Raw genomic sequence first — 17,338 nt, forward strand, 5'->3', positions numbered from 1 at the left:
ACGAATAATATTATTATCACATAATCACGTGAAAAGACTTTGATACAAATATATTCGAGCACTTTTCGAGCTTATTAAAAATTTTGTTCTTTCCTCTGTTAAGCGAGCGAAAATTCCATAACGGGAAACCTCTCAACAGACATCTCGTAACTGTAAGCTGAATAATATTATCCTTCAATAGTTTGATGGTACATTATCATTTTCTTAATAGTTTGTTTACGGTGATATGCCTATCAATGTTTTTGAATTGGAATGTTGTGTATTTGAGTTTATGTATGTAATTTTATTGAATAAAATCTGGATGGATTTAAATTTCATACACACAAAAAAAAGATTAAATCAAATCAATTACATTCTTCATTTTTTTTTAGAGTCAGAAGATTATGAAGGCAAGGAACATGCCAATTTGAATCAGGTAAAACTGTAAACCCGTAAAGGGCATCTTGATAAAAAAAACCTGGAGGAATATGATGAGTTACTATGGCAGACGGAAATTGTTTATATTCATAATCTTACAAGTTTCGCAATAATGAGCTCCATTTCCAGCATCTACATTCTTCAAAAATTATTTGGAACTGAGTTATGTAGCTACCTCTTATTCTGGAGGCGTGACAAATATAACCAATTGTACTTTTCCTTATAGCAATAACATCTTTTAACATGTTATATTCTAAAAATAAATGTGAATTAAATGGATAATGGATTAAGTTCGTAAATTGCAATTTTGTGGATTCTCAGATTTGAACATACTGTACTACGATAAGTATTTCAACCCTGTAAAATGAAGAATAACAAAAATTTACAACAATTCCCTTTCCAGACTAACAGTGACAGATAGCAATATTAGGCAGAGATACACTAATAGAATGGATAATTTTGTCAGTTTTGCTATAAAAAAAAAACATTAAGTCGAATAATTCTCTAAACATCTTACTTTTGCAAAGCAGCGTTGAGTTTGATGAGTAGTTCGGAGCTGCAGCTTGCCAGGTCGTACCATCTCTGCAGCACTGAACGCACGTTTACAGTCAGGTTCTCGACAAAGTTCTGAGTTGTCAGTCGGGAGTACGATTGCTCCAACAGGGACAGTGCAGGGCGACGACATTCTATCTCTGTTTCTACCGCCTGTAATCAGGATAATATCATAATAAAATACGCAAGAAAACATATCCAAAGACTTTCACTAGATATTCAGCTTTGAAGTTCGCCATTTTTTTGTGAATGAAAATTTTGGTCAAGGCTGTGCAAAGGCTAAAAATAAACTTTCTACTTGTGATATTTTTCAAAGTTTTTCGATTTGTATATCATCAAGCTATCAAAATGAAAAAGTTTTCTCAGGTAAACATTTTTTTTCCGATCATTACTTTTTGAGATATGAGCGCCTAAAGTTTTAATTTTTGGAACAGAACATTTCAAATTCAGTAAGATATAAATCCATGAGATTCAGAGGATGGATTCTTCATGGTATTGTTAATCTATTTAAACAAAAATTTTCTGAAAATATGAGTTTTTGAAAAAGTTATTCAATTTACCATAAATACCTCAACTAAAAGTTTTTTTTAGTAAATTGAATAACTATCTTAAAAACCGATATTATCAGAAAATGTTTGTTTTACTAGATCAACAATACCAAGAAGAATCAATCCTCTAAATCTCATGGATTTATCTCTAACCGAATTTGAAATGTTCTGTTCCAAAAATTTAAACTTTAGGCGCTCATATCTCAAAAAGTAATGATCAGAAAAAAATGTTTTCCTGAAAGACTTTTCATTTTGATAGCTTGATGATATACAAATCGAAGAACTTTGAAAAATATCACAAGTAGAAAGTTCATTTTTTGCCTTTGCACAGCCGTAAAGAACACTCAAGAATGAATTTTCCATTTCGAGATAAAATTTTACTCATGATAAATGATACATTTTGAACCGCCTTGACAAGCTGAGAAGGATATGAAAAGATCCTATCCTATCATTGTATCGAAAGTTATGAGTTTTAAAAGTTATGAGTTATGAGTCTGTAAAAGTTTGACTCTTGAGGTGCCCTCTCCCTTAGGAAATACTGAGACTAAATGCATCTAACGAGTGATTCTGATAGAACAAAACACTTGTATAAAAATATAAGCCAAACTATTCATTTATCTGGTTAGGCCTTGAAAAGGTATTACAATGAATATATTGTATTTTTGTTTTCTATTTTTACGAGTATTCACCCTCACCCCTATACTAAATTTCAAAATTCCTAAGGAATCTTGTTCAGAATAATTGATTGTTCTTTCACATTATATTTGATTGGTTTAGAGATGGAAACTACTGAGATATTGCAATAATTATTCAAATGCTAATGAATTAATAATTATTATTAAACGAAAATCCAAATTGAATGCTGTAATTCACCCCGAAGACTTCTGCTACTGAAAATATTGACAACAGGGTAAAAATTCCATCTAGCTGTTTACCCTGTTGTCAATATTTACAGTAGCAGAAGTCTTCGGGGTGAATTAAAGCATTCAATTTGGATTTTCGTTAATAATAATAATTAATAATTATATGTGATTTCTCATCATTACTTTATACTAAGTAGTTGCATAGTAGAGTAGAAAAGTTATAAGTATCTTTGAAAGTACCCTTTTTTATAGTTGTAGATTCAAAACCAGACATCTTAGAACCCTGCGCGATTTATGGAAATCCTATTGCCTTTAAGAATGTACAGAATGCTTTTTCACGAAGAACACGAGTTTTTATAGGCGAAATTGGAAAAATTCCAAAATGTGGAGGAGTAAAAATTGATAGATGCAGTCCAAGAACGATTGAATCAATCTATAATACTAATAAAAAAACCTGGTTTTCAGGGGGTGAAGCCGCCCTCTGGCGTGTCAGCAAATTTGAAATTCTAATTGGAAAAATTGAAAAAGTCTCAAAATTTGGGCGATTTTAGGGGTGAAGCCACCACTCTCTGGCGTATCAGCAAATATCACATTCGAATTCAACGCCGCAAAATACATATAAAACCCGTAGAAAAAAATTCTTTCGGGGATTTTTCCTGAAAAATGACCATTTGACTGTACTTATTTATTAGTTAATAGCAGGTAACCGGTGCTCCGCAAGGGTCTATTTTAAAACTTGACGTAATAAAATCTTGAAGAATTGAAAATGGGCTTATAACTATCCTCGGTTAATTAACAATCTATATGCGAAATTTCAAGTTAATCAGTCCAGTAGTTCAGACGTGATGATGCGTGTAACATGATTTTCCTATTCCGTACGTTTATAAGCCAGTTCTTTCCTTTATTATAGTATAGATGACTGAATATCAGAGTAAGAAAGTACCTCGACTTCAGCAATGAGCTGTCCGAGATGTTGAAAGCGGGCTCCCTCGGTTTGCCGACTGAGTTGGGCCAGACAGGACTCCTGCTTGGCGAGCCACTCCTCTTGAGCCTCGCAGCCCTTCAACACCTCCTGCAGCAGCGCCCACAGGGTCAGCATTTGCCGCTTCTTCTCCGCCGATAGCACGCACACGTTCATCCATCTACAGCACAGAGCAACGTCCATAATTGATTTTCACAAACTTAATTCCAGTTTCCCACAAATATAGAAAAAACAACAATATAAATTACGTTGTAATGATATAAATGAGATAATTTATTGAATAAATAAAATATTAAAAACTCTACTGATAATATTTCAGGAACATAAATCTTTAAATTAAATTTAAGAATATTAAGTTTTTTTTTGTTCCTGCAAGAATTATTTCTATGAATATTACCTATTTTAGTGAAAATAATGTGAAATATTCCTTCTATGTTTGGTTTTAGAGCATCTACATTTGAATGAATATCTTCTTTGTGAAAATAATTAAAGACTGGAAATTTTGTGAAGTGAACAAGACTATTTCGGACTATGTGTAACCTTAGCTAAATTTGGGAGAGGAATAGCACAGGGTTACCTTTTTTTCTCTCCCTCTCATTTCAATGATGTACTTTTGATGTACGATGATTGTATGAATCGATAAAGAATAGATAATAAATAAAGGATAAAAATATAAAATAAGAAGATTGAATAGAAGAATTAGATGTGGATGAAAAAAGTTCAAAAAGCAATTACCTCATAACATTATTGACCGAACGTAGTGAGGTCTATGTTTCAACTCGATTTTCTTTTGTCTGTGTGTATGTAACACAATTACGACCAAACGCGTTGATAGAATTCGATGAGATTTGGCAGAAATATTCCTTTTTCAACTTCGCGTCGATGTATACACAAGGTTTTTTAAAATTTTGCATTTTAAGAATAATATGAAAGAAAAGGAATTCCTCCACACTCTGATATCACTATATATATCATCTACTTTGAAGATAGGATCAATCAGACTATAGAATATTATTCATAATCAATCAGCTGACAAGTGGATTATTTATTGCATGCATTACACAGATGTCGGGCCGTGTCTATTTCTATAAGGTAGGGTTTCAATATTTTTTATGATGCGTGCCCTCAGTATCAATATTCTCACATTTGAAAAACAAATTTAATAGGTGATTGAAAATAAAATAAAAAATGATCAAATGAACTGAATAATGCCGAAGAAATGATAAAATTCCTGATTGAAAAAAAATAATGTTAGAATTGTTGAGAAATATTTTTATCAGATGGAAAGATTATCACGAAACTGGATAAATCATCATATGGGATACAAATTCAAATGTGAACTGAGTTTATTAACATAAGTGAGTTTTTGATCTTGGAGAAAACAAATAACAGTTTTTAAGAGTAAACAACTATGAATTGTGATTTAACTGAATCAAATAGAACAGGTGACATCAGATACTTGTGTATGAGAAAACTGCGTGAGGTCTACTGTTCACAGAACTACTAGTTGTTTGTTCACAATTGAATCAACGATCAATTTAGAGGAATTGATTACAAAATTGGATAATTTAATAAATAATAAAATATGAAATGAATAATGTGATGAGTATTTGAACTACCTCTTTTCCAAAGTCTTCATCGTCGATGTAATTCCTTCAGTGCTGAGAGCGATTCTGCAATTGTCACAGTCGTTTAGAAGAAGTTCAAAAAAGTTGAGGACATCCCCAATCTTTCTACTATGCTTTTCTATGTTTGTCTGGAGTTCCTGTAATAGAGAAGGATTTATGAGAGGATTGTCACGGTGAAAAGGAGAATATTAATTCACTGTGTTACGTGTAGACAAATCATATGATTGAGTGAATTGATGAATTAATAGATAAATAGAATCTATTTTCTATACAAATATAGATATGTAAAAGTTAAATGTCCAGTTACTCACTTCGTGCTGCAAGAGTTTCTTGTCGAAGTCGTCTTTGGTGCACTCGTCCAATCGGATCGGAGTGGCCAACTGAACCTCCACAGAATGCAGCCAGCCTCGCAGCTCCTCGATCTCCAGTTCCAGCTGGCTCATACCCTGAAATAGACGTCTATTTTCAGCAAAAAGCCACCAATTTATACAGTTGTCATTAATATTGTCTACACACTTGTCTCATGTCAACTCTCCAGACCATCACTTGTAACTGAACACGGCAGCCAAATATAAACAGAAGCCTGGAGTCCAGGGAGTTGGATCGATTCCAATTTTGCCAGGTATTTTGGTTGAGAGTCAAAAACACGACGGAGATGCTAGCAACGTACTGCAATGAAATATCATTTTCTGTCAGTAATTTCAAATAGGAAAAAACAAAAACGCATTTAGCTCACATGAGTTTGATCTAAAGTTTAATTGAATGGGCTCAAATACTCTTTAAATTGGAATAATTGTTTTGGTTATGGTTAACGCTTGGTAATGCAGTTAATACTTTAGCAGATGGAGTTATAATTGGATACTAGCTTCTATAAAAGGTCTTCCTCTGTCACTATACTGTAATGCACATACTCTATTATAATGTAGTTCTGATTTTCAACTTCTGTTACATTTTCTTGTAATATACAATAATCGAAATATTATGATGACTCAAAGTCTATTCAATCTTTTACAACTCCTTATGAAACTTCAAATTAGTTCTCAATGGATTATCGATTTCAATTTTTGTCAACAAGAATAGCACATAACAACTACAGTCTCTCAGCCAAACAATATTGACTTGACGTTTGGAAGGAGAACCATTACGAAGAAAACTGAACTAAGTATAGAACTTATTACAAGTAATTATTAAGTAATAAAGATTATTACAATAAATAGCTTATAAATAGAAACGGTACTTTAAGTTCCTATATAACATTATATACGTATTGCATGTTGTATTTTCATCTATTGTAATATTTCTTTGCAAAATTGGTGAGTTCCATAGTAAGATAAATAAATAGATATACATAGACTGAGTGGCATTCACTTCATCAAGATTTCAGTTAATTAAGAACCAGCCTGGGTAAACAACTCCATTACGTCCAGTTTTCAGTACGTCAAGTTCATGTTGCTTCAGAAAGTCCAGTGGATACAGTACCGTATCATATTCAATTATAAAATTATCAAATAGTTCTGAATAGCACCAGCATTATTGCCATTTGAAATCAAAACAAAACCCCTATCCTTCCTTTGACCAAACTTTTCCTGAAAAATGACCATTTGACTGTACTTATTTATTAGTAATAGCAGGTAACCGGTGCTCCGCAAGGGTCTATTTTAAAACTTGACGTAATAAAATCTTGAAGAATTGAAAATGGGCTTAAACTATCCTCGGTTAATTAACAATCTATATGCGAAATTCAAGTTAATCAGTCCAGTAGTTCAGACGTGATGATGCGTGTAACATGATTTCCTATTCCGTACGTTATAAGCCAGTTCTTTCTTTATTATAGTATAGATGACTGAATATCAGAGTAAGAAAGTACCTCGACTTCAGCAATGAGCTGTCCGAGATGTTGAAAGCGGGCTCCCTCGGTTTGCCGACTGAGTTGGGCCAGACAGGACTCCTGCTTGGCGAGCCACTCCTCTTGAGCCTCGCAGCCCTTCAACACCTCCTGCAGCAGCGCCCACAGGGTCAGCATTTGCCGCTTCTTCTCCGCCGATAGCACGCACACGTTCATCCATCTACAGCACAGAGCAACGTCCATAATTGATTTTCACAAACTTAATTCCAGTTTCCCACAAATATAGAAAAAACAACAATATAAAATTACGTTGTAATGATATAAATGAGATAATTTATTGAATAAATAAAATATTAAAAACTCTACTGATAATAATTTCAGGAACATAAATCTTTAAATTAAATTTAAGAATATTAAGTTTTTTTTTGTTCCTGCAAGAATTTTCTATGAATATTACCTATTTTAGTGAAAATAATGTGAAATATTCTTCTATGTTTGGTTTTAGAGCATCTACATTGAATGAATATCTCTTTGTGAAAATAATTAAAGACTGGAAATTTTGTGAAGTGAACAAGACTATTTCGGACTATGTGTAACCTTAGCTAAATTTGGGAGAGGAATAGCACAGGGTTACCTTTTTTTCTCTCCCTCTCATTTCAATGATGTACTTTTGATGTACGATGATTGTATGAATCGATAAAGAATAGATAATAAATAAAGGATAAAAATATAAAATAAGAAGATTGAATAGAAGAATTAGATGTGGATGAAAAAAGTTCAAAAAGCAATTACCTCATAACATTATTGACCGAACGTAGTGAGGTCTATGTTTCAACTCGATTTTCTTGTCTGTGTGTATGTAACACAATTACGACCAAACGCGTTGATAGAATTCGATGAGATTTGGCAGAAATATTCCTTTTTCAACTTCGCGTCGATGTATACACAAGGTTTTTAAAATTTTGCATTTTAAGAATAATATGAAAGAAAAGGAATTCCTCCATACTCTGATATCACTATATATATCATCTACTTTGAAGATAGGATCAATCAGACTATAGAATATTATTCATAATCAATCAGCTGACAAGTGGATTATTTATTGCATGCATTACACAGATGTCTGGCCGTGTCTATTTCTATAAGGTAGGGTTTCAATATTTTTTATGATGCGTGCCCATCAGTATCAATATTCTCACATTTGAAAAACAAATTTAATAGGTGATTGAAAATAAAATAAAAAATGATCAAATGAACTGAATAATGCCGAAGAAATGATAAAATCCTGATTGAAAAAAAATAATGTTAGAATTGTTGAGAAATATTTTTATCAGATGGAAAGATTATCACGAAACTGGATAAATCATATATGGGATACAAATTCAAATGTGAACTGAGTTTATTAACATAAGTGAGTTTTTGATCTTGGAGAAAACAAATAACAGTTTTTAAGAGTAAACAACTATGAATTGTGATTTAACTGAATCAAATAGAACAGGTGACATCAGATACTTGTGTATGAGAAAACTGCGTGAGGTCTACTGTTCACAGAACTACTAGTTGTTTGTTCACAATTGAATCAACGATCAATTAGAGGAATTGATTACAAAATTGGATAATTTAATAAATAATAAAATATGAAATGAATAATGTGATGAGTATTTGAACTACCTCTTTTCCAAAGTCTTCATCGTCGATGTAATTCCTTCAGTGCTGAGAGCGATTCTGCAATTGTCACAGTCGTTTAGAAGAGTTCAAAAAAGTTGAGGACATCCCCAATCTTTCTACTATGCTTTTCTATGTTTGTCTGGAGTTCCTGTAATAGAGAAGGATTTATGAGAGGATTGTCACGGTGAAAAGGAGAATATTAATTCACTGTGTTACGTGTAGACAAATCATATGATTGAGTGAATTGATGAATTAATAGATAAATAGAATCTATTTTCTATACAAATATAGATATGTAAAAGTTAAATGTCCGTTACTCACTTCGTGCTGCAAGAGTTTCTGTCGAAGTCGTCTTTGGTGCACTCGTCCAATCGGATCGGAGTGGCCAACTGAACCTCCACAGAATGCAGCCAGCCTCGCAGCTCCTCGATCTCCAGTTCCAGCTGGCTCATACCTGAAATAGACGTCTATTTTCAGCAAAAAGCCACCAATTTATACAGTTGTCATTAATATTGTCTACACACTTGTCTCATGTCAACTCTCCAGACCATCACTTGTAACTGAACACGGCAGCCAAATATAAACAGAAGCCTGGAGTCCAGGGAGTTGGATCGATTCCAATTTTGCCAGGTATTTTGGTTGAGAGTCAAAAACACGACGGAGATGCTAGCAACGTACTGCAATGAAATATCATTTTCTGTCAGTAATTTCAAATAGGAAAAAACAAAACGCATTTAGCTCACATGAGTTTGATCTAAAGTTTAATTGAATGGGCTCAAATACTCTTTAAATGGAATAATTGTTTGGTTATGGTTAACGCTTGGTAATGCAGTTAATACTTTAGCAGATGGAGTGGATACTAGCTTCTATAAAAGGTCTTCCTCTGTCACTATACTGTAATGCACATACTCTATTATAATGTAGTCTGATTTTCAACTTCTGTTACATTTTCTTGTAATATACAATAATCGAATATTATGATGACTCAAAGTCTATTCAATCTTTTACAACTCCTTATGAAACTTCAAATTAGTTCTCAATGGATTATCGATTTCAATTTTGTCAACAAGAATAGCACATAACAACTACAGTCTCTCAGCCAAACAATATTGACTTGACGTTTGGAAGGAGAACCATTACGAAGAAAACTGAACTAAGTATAGAACTTATTACAAGTAATTATTAAGTAATAAAGATTATTACAATAAATAGCTTATAAATAGAAACGGTACTTTAAGTTCCTATATACATTATATACGTATTGCATGTTGTATTTTCATCTATTGTAATATTTCTTTGCAAAATTGGTGAGTTCCATAGTAAGATAAATAAATAGATATACATAGACTGAGTGGCATTCACTTCATCAAGATTTCAGTTAATTAAGAACCAGCCTGGGCAAACAACTCCATTACGTCCAGTTTTCAGTACGTCAAGTTCATGTTGCTTTCAGAAAGTCCAGTGGATACAGTACCGTATCATATTCAATTATAAAATTATCAAATAGTTCTGAATAGCACCAGCATATTGCCATTTAAAATCAAAACAAAAACCCTATTCTTCCTTTGACCAAACTTTTCCTCAACCAACTCTCACAAATCCCTAACTAGTGTGCAACCGTGTAGCTGACTGTATAACAGCCTGCAACAAAACGTTGAAGACGTAAGACTTGACATACTGAATGGCTGAGCTTCCCATTTCTTCCATTATCTCAAGGATTGGTCAGAGTACGGTACGTAATTGGAGAATTGATGTACTCCCCATAGACAAAATTAGTATGAGAAATAATTATTAAAAATAATATTGATATTGGTATGACTGGAATATATACAGATATACCAACTTATTGTGAAAATAATTTTCATTTTCATAATATGTTGGTGTGCCTACATATTCCATCAACACCAATATCGATGTTCGGAACATTTGTAAAAATAAATATTAAAAGCTTGCTTTGATTTTGTGATTTTTATTGTAGATACAAGTAACCCTAAATAACAAAGTGAACATTGTAGGCATACCTGTATAATATGCCTGAGCTTGTTGGCCCTTGCATTGGTGAGCTGCTGCAGCCGTTCCCAGGCATCGGTGACAGCGGCCAACTTGCCGGCGACATTCGGCCGACTGTCGTCCAACTTGCCAGCGACATCCGTCCGACTGTCGTCCGACTCCGCTGCCGCCAGCTGGCTTCCCGCTTCCGTGAGCCACTCCACCTCCCGCCGCTTCAGCACCACTTCCGCCTGCAGCTCAGTCTCCAGCCGCCTCAGCACCTGGTCCGCCCCTCCGCTCCCTGCTCCTGCGACAGGCCTTCGATGCGCGACTCTATCTCGTCCACCCATGTCAGGAATCGTTTTTGTCTGCACACACATTGCAATTTAGAAATGCAAATAAAAATCTAAGTATCCTTTTCTAAAATTGTTTACTCACAACATGTTTAGGCTATGATGCCATTATCAAGTGATTGAAAAATAATAAAGAGAGTAGAGTAGAGTAGTAAGAGTAGCCCTAGCGAAAAAATACATAGGAATTTGTACAAAGTTGTTAAATGAATAATTATATACTTTGAAACCGGAACAGGTGTGTACACCTAAACCTAAGAAGATGATAAATCATTCATAGCCCAAAACTCATGGTTACCAACAAAAAATTTGATCAATGAAATGTTTAACAGTAACCTGAATTGAATTAAAGTTGCTGTTGAAAACTTTTGAATTCACAGTACAAGAATTAGAATTCGAATCAATGGATGATTTTTCATTCACTAATTAACGTAACCTTGAAAATATTAAGTAACCTTGAATATTAAATATTCAACAACATTGTTGTTGTAAACTTTTGAATTCGCAGTACAAGAATTGGAATTCGAATCAATTGATGATTTTTCATTCACTAATTAACGTAACCTTGAAAATATTAAGTAACCTTGAATATTAAATATTCAACAACATTGTTGTTGTAAACTTTTGAATTCACAGTACAAGAATTGGAATTCGAATCAATTGATGGTTTTTCATTCACTAATTAACGTAACCTTGAAAATATTAAGGTCTTTAAATTTAAATTCAGTAAGGAAAGAAAAACTTATCATAGATGAGGTTCCCTAGTCTCCTCTATACAAGGCATTTTCGACCTCGAGTCCGGATCACACTGAAGATCGATCTCAAGAACTCGACAAGACCAGAAATATGACATTTTTGTTATCATGGATTATTTCTGTGGGTTTGTTCTAATGGTATCAAGGTTTGGTCCTCATATGAGAGATCGATCTTTGGTCCGGCTGATAGAGCAGACTGAAGGCCAATCTTTACGTATGGAGGATCCTTGAAATATAAGGTGACTAAGGAGAAAAAGTAGTACTTAAGTATTCTGTTCCATCGACTTTGGACAGTGAAAAGAACATTAGACACACGGAAAAAACTTTTCCTCCACTCTTACTATTCACACATAGCATTATACTCTCTGGAACAGAATTCTCAAGTTGTACATTTCTCACATTCGAGTAAAGTGACTACTTCAGCCATAGTGACTAAAATTATTATTTGTATAATAAATGCGAGCCACAACTGTCTATTTGTATGGACATTTAAAGCAAAATAAATTTGATTTGAACATTGATGGCAACTCTATGAGCAAGAAGGAATGCACTTGTGTCACCAGATGAACATCTATTGTTGAATCTATCTGTCTTGAACGAACCTCTTGTCAAACATGCCGCTGAGCTATATCTAATCCTTGAATTTATTTCTATTTTTATTTATTTATAAGAAATCGAACGATCCCCGAACAAAGTAGAATTAATGCACTTGTGTCCCCAGATGTACAACTATTTTTTATTTTTTTGTGAATCCAACGAACCTCTTGTCAAACATGCCGCTCAGCTGCATCTTCTCCTCGAGCTGGTAGATGAGCAGAGTGAGCTGATGGTCAAGGTCAGCCTGCTGCTGCCGAAGCAGCCACATGCGTTGGTTGATGGCCTTCATGTCGACTGGGCTCACCGACTCCTTCAGCTGGCCTTGCAGCACTCCCAGTGAGTCCAGCTCAAGAGACAGGCCTTTCACTCGCTCCTGGGCGCTCTGCAAAGGCAAACAGTCATCGAATATTAGCTTTCTGAGCAATAATGATGTATCATATTATGCCACATCTACTTGTTTGCCCTGTCACTGGCCCAGTCACTGACCCAGTAAGCTAGCCCAGCCTGCAATTTTAATAGTGCCCAATGAAGGCCAGTGGTAGCCAGCGTTGGCAAACCACCAATCCACACACTGGCACTGGTCGACATTGGGCCAACATGTAGAAGATGCAGCATTATGAACATTGTACAAGTGATGATATTAAGTGCGCCTTGCCAAGGCAAAAACAGTGTCAGATTGTTAGCTTTCTGAGCGTTAATGATGTATTAATGTATATGTTAAATTATTCTTGGTTCCAAATTTTCTTAAATAACTCAATGTTATATCATTACAAATGGTGATTGAGTGGAATATTTCTAATTAATTTGTTAATTTGAGCTATCTATATTCAAAATGTATAGTTTCCATGTTTATTTTGGACTAAAATTGTATAGAAATTGTACACGTGAAATTCTAACCCTATTTTTGACTGTGTCCATATCACCTATAAATTTGGAAGAAAAATAGCAGAAGGTCTACCTTCTTATTTTATCTACCAATGTTATATATAACATCATTTTTTTGTATCGTAAATAAATAAATGAATGAATGGATTGTATAATCTGTAGTAAGACATATTATTTCATGTATTAAGTTAGCCTATATATTATACAGAGTGATTGTCCAGTCCTGTTACACAATTTGTAATGTAATTTATAATGGAAATGTATAAATTTTATATACAAGAGAAATTCAGTATGAAATTATTTTCTCATTATTCTGTAGAGAATATCTATCATAGAAATAGATTCTTCAATAAAATTCATCATGGCTACAGATTACCTTCGAAAATAATGTGAGAATTCACTTCCATTCCACCATGGAATACTTCTCAACACAGTGCAGATTACACATTAACCAGTAAGTCATTAAGTGATTTTATATATAAATAAACATGACAGTTTTCCCCTTTGGAAGGAAGATAGAAAAAATTAGGAAAATGAAATGAAATAATGATGAAAGATTAAAAATTTAATCCAGTTGATGGGCGACTTGAATAAAAGTTTCAATGTAGATAAACGCATCTAATATAAAAATTAGAAAGCCTAAAAACATTATATCAATTTTAACAATCCACCGTACCTTTACATTGTCCAATCTCTGTTGGATTTTAGACAGAGAGATCGGAGTAGGCTCATCGCACTGTCCCATCTCGCCGACAAGCAGTGTGTTCAACTCAGCAAACGTTTGTTGCACGTTGGTCATCTGTGTTTCATACGATTCTGTTACCTCCAGTATGCCCTCTAGGAATTTACGCCTGAAAACACACAAGAGTATTTCGCTAAGACAACAATGTTTTTACAAAATGAAATAATCACGATATGAAACTATACTATAGATACGCTCTAACCGATTTTGAGGGTTTTCTAGGGAACAAGCAGTGTTGGTTGTGATATTTTTGTAATTTTCAGCTTCAATATAATACGCATATATTTTTTTTAAACAATCTGCTTCATAAAAAAATATATTCACGAATTTAACACAGGTGAAGCATTTAATAGATACTCGCCCAGGTACAGAGATAACTTGAGAGAGGATTCACACCGGATTAGCAAGTATGAACGAGGTGGACGGAGCTCAGGTATTCGAATTTACAACCTGTTGCCAACCCACTTAAAATATTTATCAGGGAGGAAATTTGGAATTCAATTGAGAAGGGAGCTCTGCTGTCAATTGGTGCATATTCAGTGGTGGAGTTCAGTGAATATCACAAACCTCAAGTTGGAGGTTTAAGATGATAACACTCATTTTATTGCGGTATAAATTTGACAAATCTATATACCCACTTTGTAGGAGGTCAGTGGATGAAATGAAATAAATAAATAAGATACATACGTTCGGATTGTGTGTTTTGATTGAGGATGATTGATTGAATGTTGACCTACTCAATGAAGTGAATGTGTAGGTACTCTTTGAGATTCAATTATTTAATGTATGTATGGTACCGTCAACCGGGGTGGCTTTGAACAGCGGGGTGAGTTTGAACACAAGATTCAAACTCTTTGTGAGTTTGAACACAAGATTCAAACTCTTGGTGAGTTTGAACACAAGATCAGATAATAATTTTGTGTCTCTTAGGCCCTATATATATTTTTTTCAATTTAATAATGATTCATAGTCCAAATACATTTTTTTATCTAAAAAATCATGAATTTTCTTCAATTTTCCGTAAATTTTTCAAAATATCTAAATTATTGTGGTAGTGACATGAATATTTATCTTCATTCATGAGCTACTTGCTTAATGATAACATTTTAGAGGTGGTAGGTTGAACACTCGATCGTTTTTACACGTGAATAATCCATATTTTATCATGTGTTCAATCTCACCTCTTTGCTGGGTGAAATTGAACAGTACCATTTTTCTCTTTTTTTGAAGAAAATAAAATTTTGGTGGCTTCTAAGTTATATGTATCATAAAGTACAACTAAATTCGGGTATTTTTTGGACAAAATCATAAATATTGAAGACGTATTAAGAAAGTTGTGATCAATACAACAAAAAAGTGTTCAAAGTCGCCCCGGTTGACGGTATTGGAGATATTCAATAGATGATTTGAAACTACTTACAATGTTAACATTGTATTTGTACCAATCGTTGGATATTGGGATAGGCCTTATTCATTTTTTCCATTGGATGAGGCAAAATTCATCAAATTACTCCGTCGAATTCCAGGCTTTGTCAATCATTAAAATAACTTTAAAACGCTAAAAGTAATTATCCCTAGGTAATCTAATCATAATCAACCATCTAAATCGATCGAGGTTTTTGGTCTGAAAGAATTAGATTAGTTAATTAGAAATATCCATTATCAAATACTTGGTTGGCACTATAAGCACTATAAAGGAATATGAAGCTGAATAGATAGTATATAGAATATAGTTACCTAGGTACTTGAATGGATTATGGTGTAATAAGAAAACAAAGATATTGTCAAATTTCACTATAATATATTATTAATATAATAGTACTGTCACTATAATAATTTCACTATAATAATATTATATTATAGTGAAATTTAACAATATCTTTGTTTTCTTATTATGGAGAGATTTCACAACATCACCATCAACTCTACTAAGATTATGGTGTAGATGAACTATAATAATGACAACATAAATTGAGAAATCGAATAACCGGTTGAAACATGATAATGAAAAACCATACAGAAATTCATTGACAGCTTTGAATTGATTAATAATTCAATGGATTTTGTAATGTATTACTGAAAATTGTAAAGTGTGTTTTTAATCCAATAAATTTTAATTTACCATGTTTCAAGAGCAGCGTGCAAGTTGCTGATTCTATCAACAATGGCCGAATGTTCCATGCGGACAGAGGTGGCTAAACCAGAATCGCAATGCTCCGTCAACTTCTCCAGCTGCTTTCCGAGACTTTCTGCCTGCGACTCGCCGTCTGGAATTTTCTCCAGCAATGCCTGACAAACAAACAGTATGCTAAACATCATAAATTCCAATTCAAACAAAGATGAATCAAATACAAGTATTTGCAGATTGTCTTACTATAAAACGTTTTATTGAAGCTGATAAGGATTATACAACAGACTCATTCATTGAGTAAATATTTCATATTTTTCACAATTTTACAATCTGCAAAGTAAGATGTTATTGTAGTTCTGTATTTGCAGCTTTTCTAACTACAACACGTTCTATTGAAGCTGATAAGGATATCTAATCCAGTCAATGAGTAAATATTTTTTTATTTCTTATAAAGTCTGTAAGTCGTGTATTATAGTTTTAAAACTGGATTATCTAATGTTGAACTTAATCAAATAATGCTTGAAACAAATAAACATCAAGTACCTACAATAAAATTGCAAGTAAGAATAATTACTAGTGGAAATAAAAGTGATATAGTTCTGCAAAGAAAGAGTTATTGCAGATGATAGAGGTTATCTAATATTTTTCAATAGATAAATGTTAAGGTGGTCTGAAAAGGTACTTGATTTGAAAAATTGATCATGATTTTACTCACAAAATCGTCTAGATAAATAAATGGAATAGAAATTTTATCAAAAAAAAAAAATTATCTTATCGATTTAATTGTCAATTGGTTGTGAATCATTAACTCTTTTACAAAAAGTGTTGTATTTATTAATGATGAAGCATTTTTTCCTGGTTGATAAAAATGAGATTTAGATAAAAATAATACAGCATTGATGAATTGGTTAAATAAAAATAGCTGGTCAAATGATGTTTGATAGTTGGTCAAAATTTGAATATAGACTTATATTTAAAGTGGAAGAATGTCCTCATAACTGATAGCATGAATAAGGGAAACTTTCAAATTTATAGTTAGTACAAATACAGAATCAGATAAAGAAAACATAAATCGTACGTCCTGTCAATCATAGTTTCATTTTATATCAATGAATATCAATCCATGGTAGATCTATTTATGGTGTTATTGAAGTCACAAAACATCCCATCGCTAATTCAATATTTTTATTATTTAGTTTTGACGAATATTTTTGAGATAAAGGTCTATTAAAATTATCTAAAACTACGAGGGCTATTTTTTTCAACTTCCGATCGTGCCGCTAGATGGCAATGCGAGCGGCATTGGCCAACAATGCGCGGCAGCTGACTATGCACATCTCACACTATAACCTCACTCGTTTTCGGCCATCTGCGGTCATTACCAG

General features: G+C 33.3%; 1 protein-coding gene across 2 annotated transcripts in view; it reads right to left on the reverse strand.

Moving 5' to 3' along the window:
• The window catches only part of LOC111058508 (nesprin-2-like), a 34,497-nt gene extending 18,395 nt beyond the window's left edge, over positions 1-16,102 (reverse strand). Inside the window, exons 1-8 of one of the 2 annotated variants that reach the window (XM_039427770.1) lie at positions 15,945-16,102; positions 13,757-13,931; positions 12,360-12,577; positions 10,526-10,861; positions 5,302-5,436; positions 4,982-5,127; positions 3,324-3,522; positions 935-1,122 (exon numbers count right to left, since the gene is read on the reverse strand). In XM_039427770.1, coding sequence (XP_039283704.1) covers positions 935-1,122; positions 3,324-3,522; positions 4,982-5,127; positions 5,302-5,436; positions 10,526-10,843 — 986 coding nt within the window. In that variant the 5' untranslated portion in view covers positions 10,844-10,861; positions 12,360-12,577; positions 13,757-13,931; positions 15,945-16,102. Of the gene's footprint in view, positions 1-934; positions 1,123-3,323; positions 3,523-4,981; positions 5,128-5,301; positions 5,437-6,857; positions 7,057-8,507; positions 8,653-8,825; positions 8,959-10,525; positions 10,862-12,359; positions 12,578-13,756; positions 13,932-15,944 lie in introns of those variants that run through there. The other variant, XM_039427771.1, reaches the window with a different exon arrangement.
• Between the last annotated feature and the right edge of the window lie 1,236 nt (positions 16,103-17,338).

Source organism: Nilaparvata lugens, chromosome 5 (genome assembly GCF_014356525.2).
Source record: "Nilaparvata lugens isolate BPH chromosome 5, ASM1435652v1, whole genome shotgun sequence".
Lineage (NCBI taxonomy): Eukaryota > Metazoa > Arthropoda > Insecta > Hemiptera > Delphacidae > Nilaparvata > Nilaparvata lugens.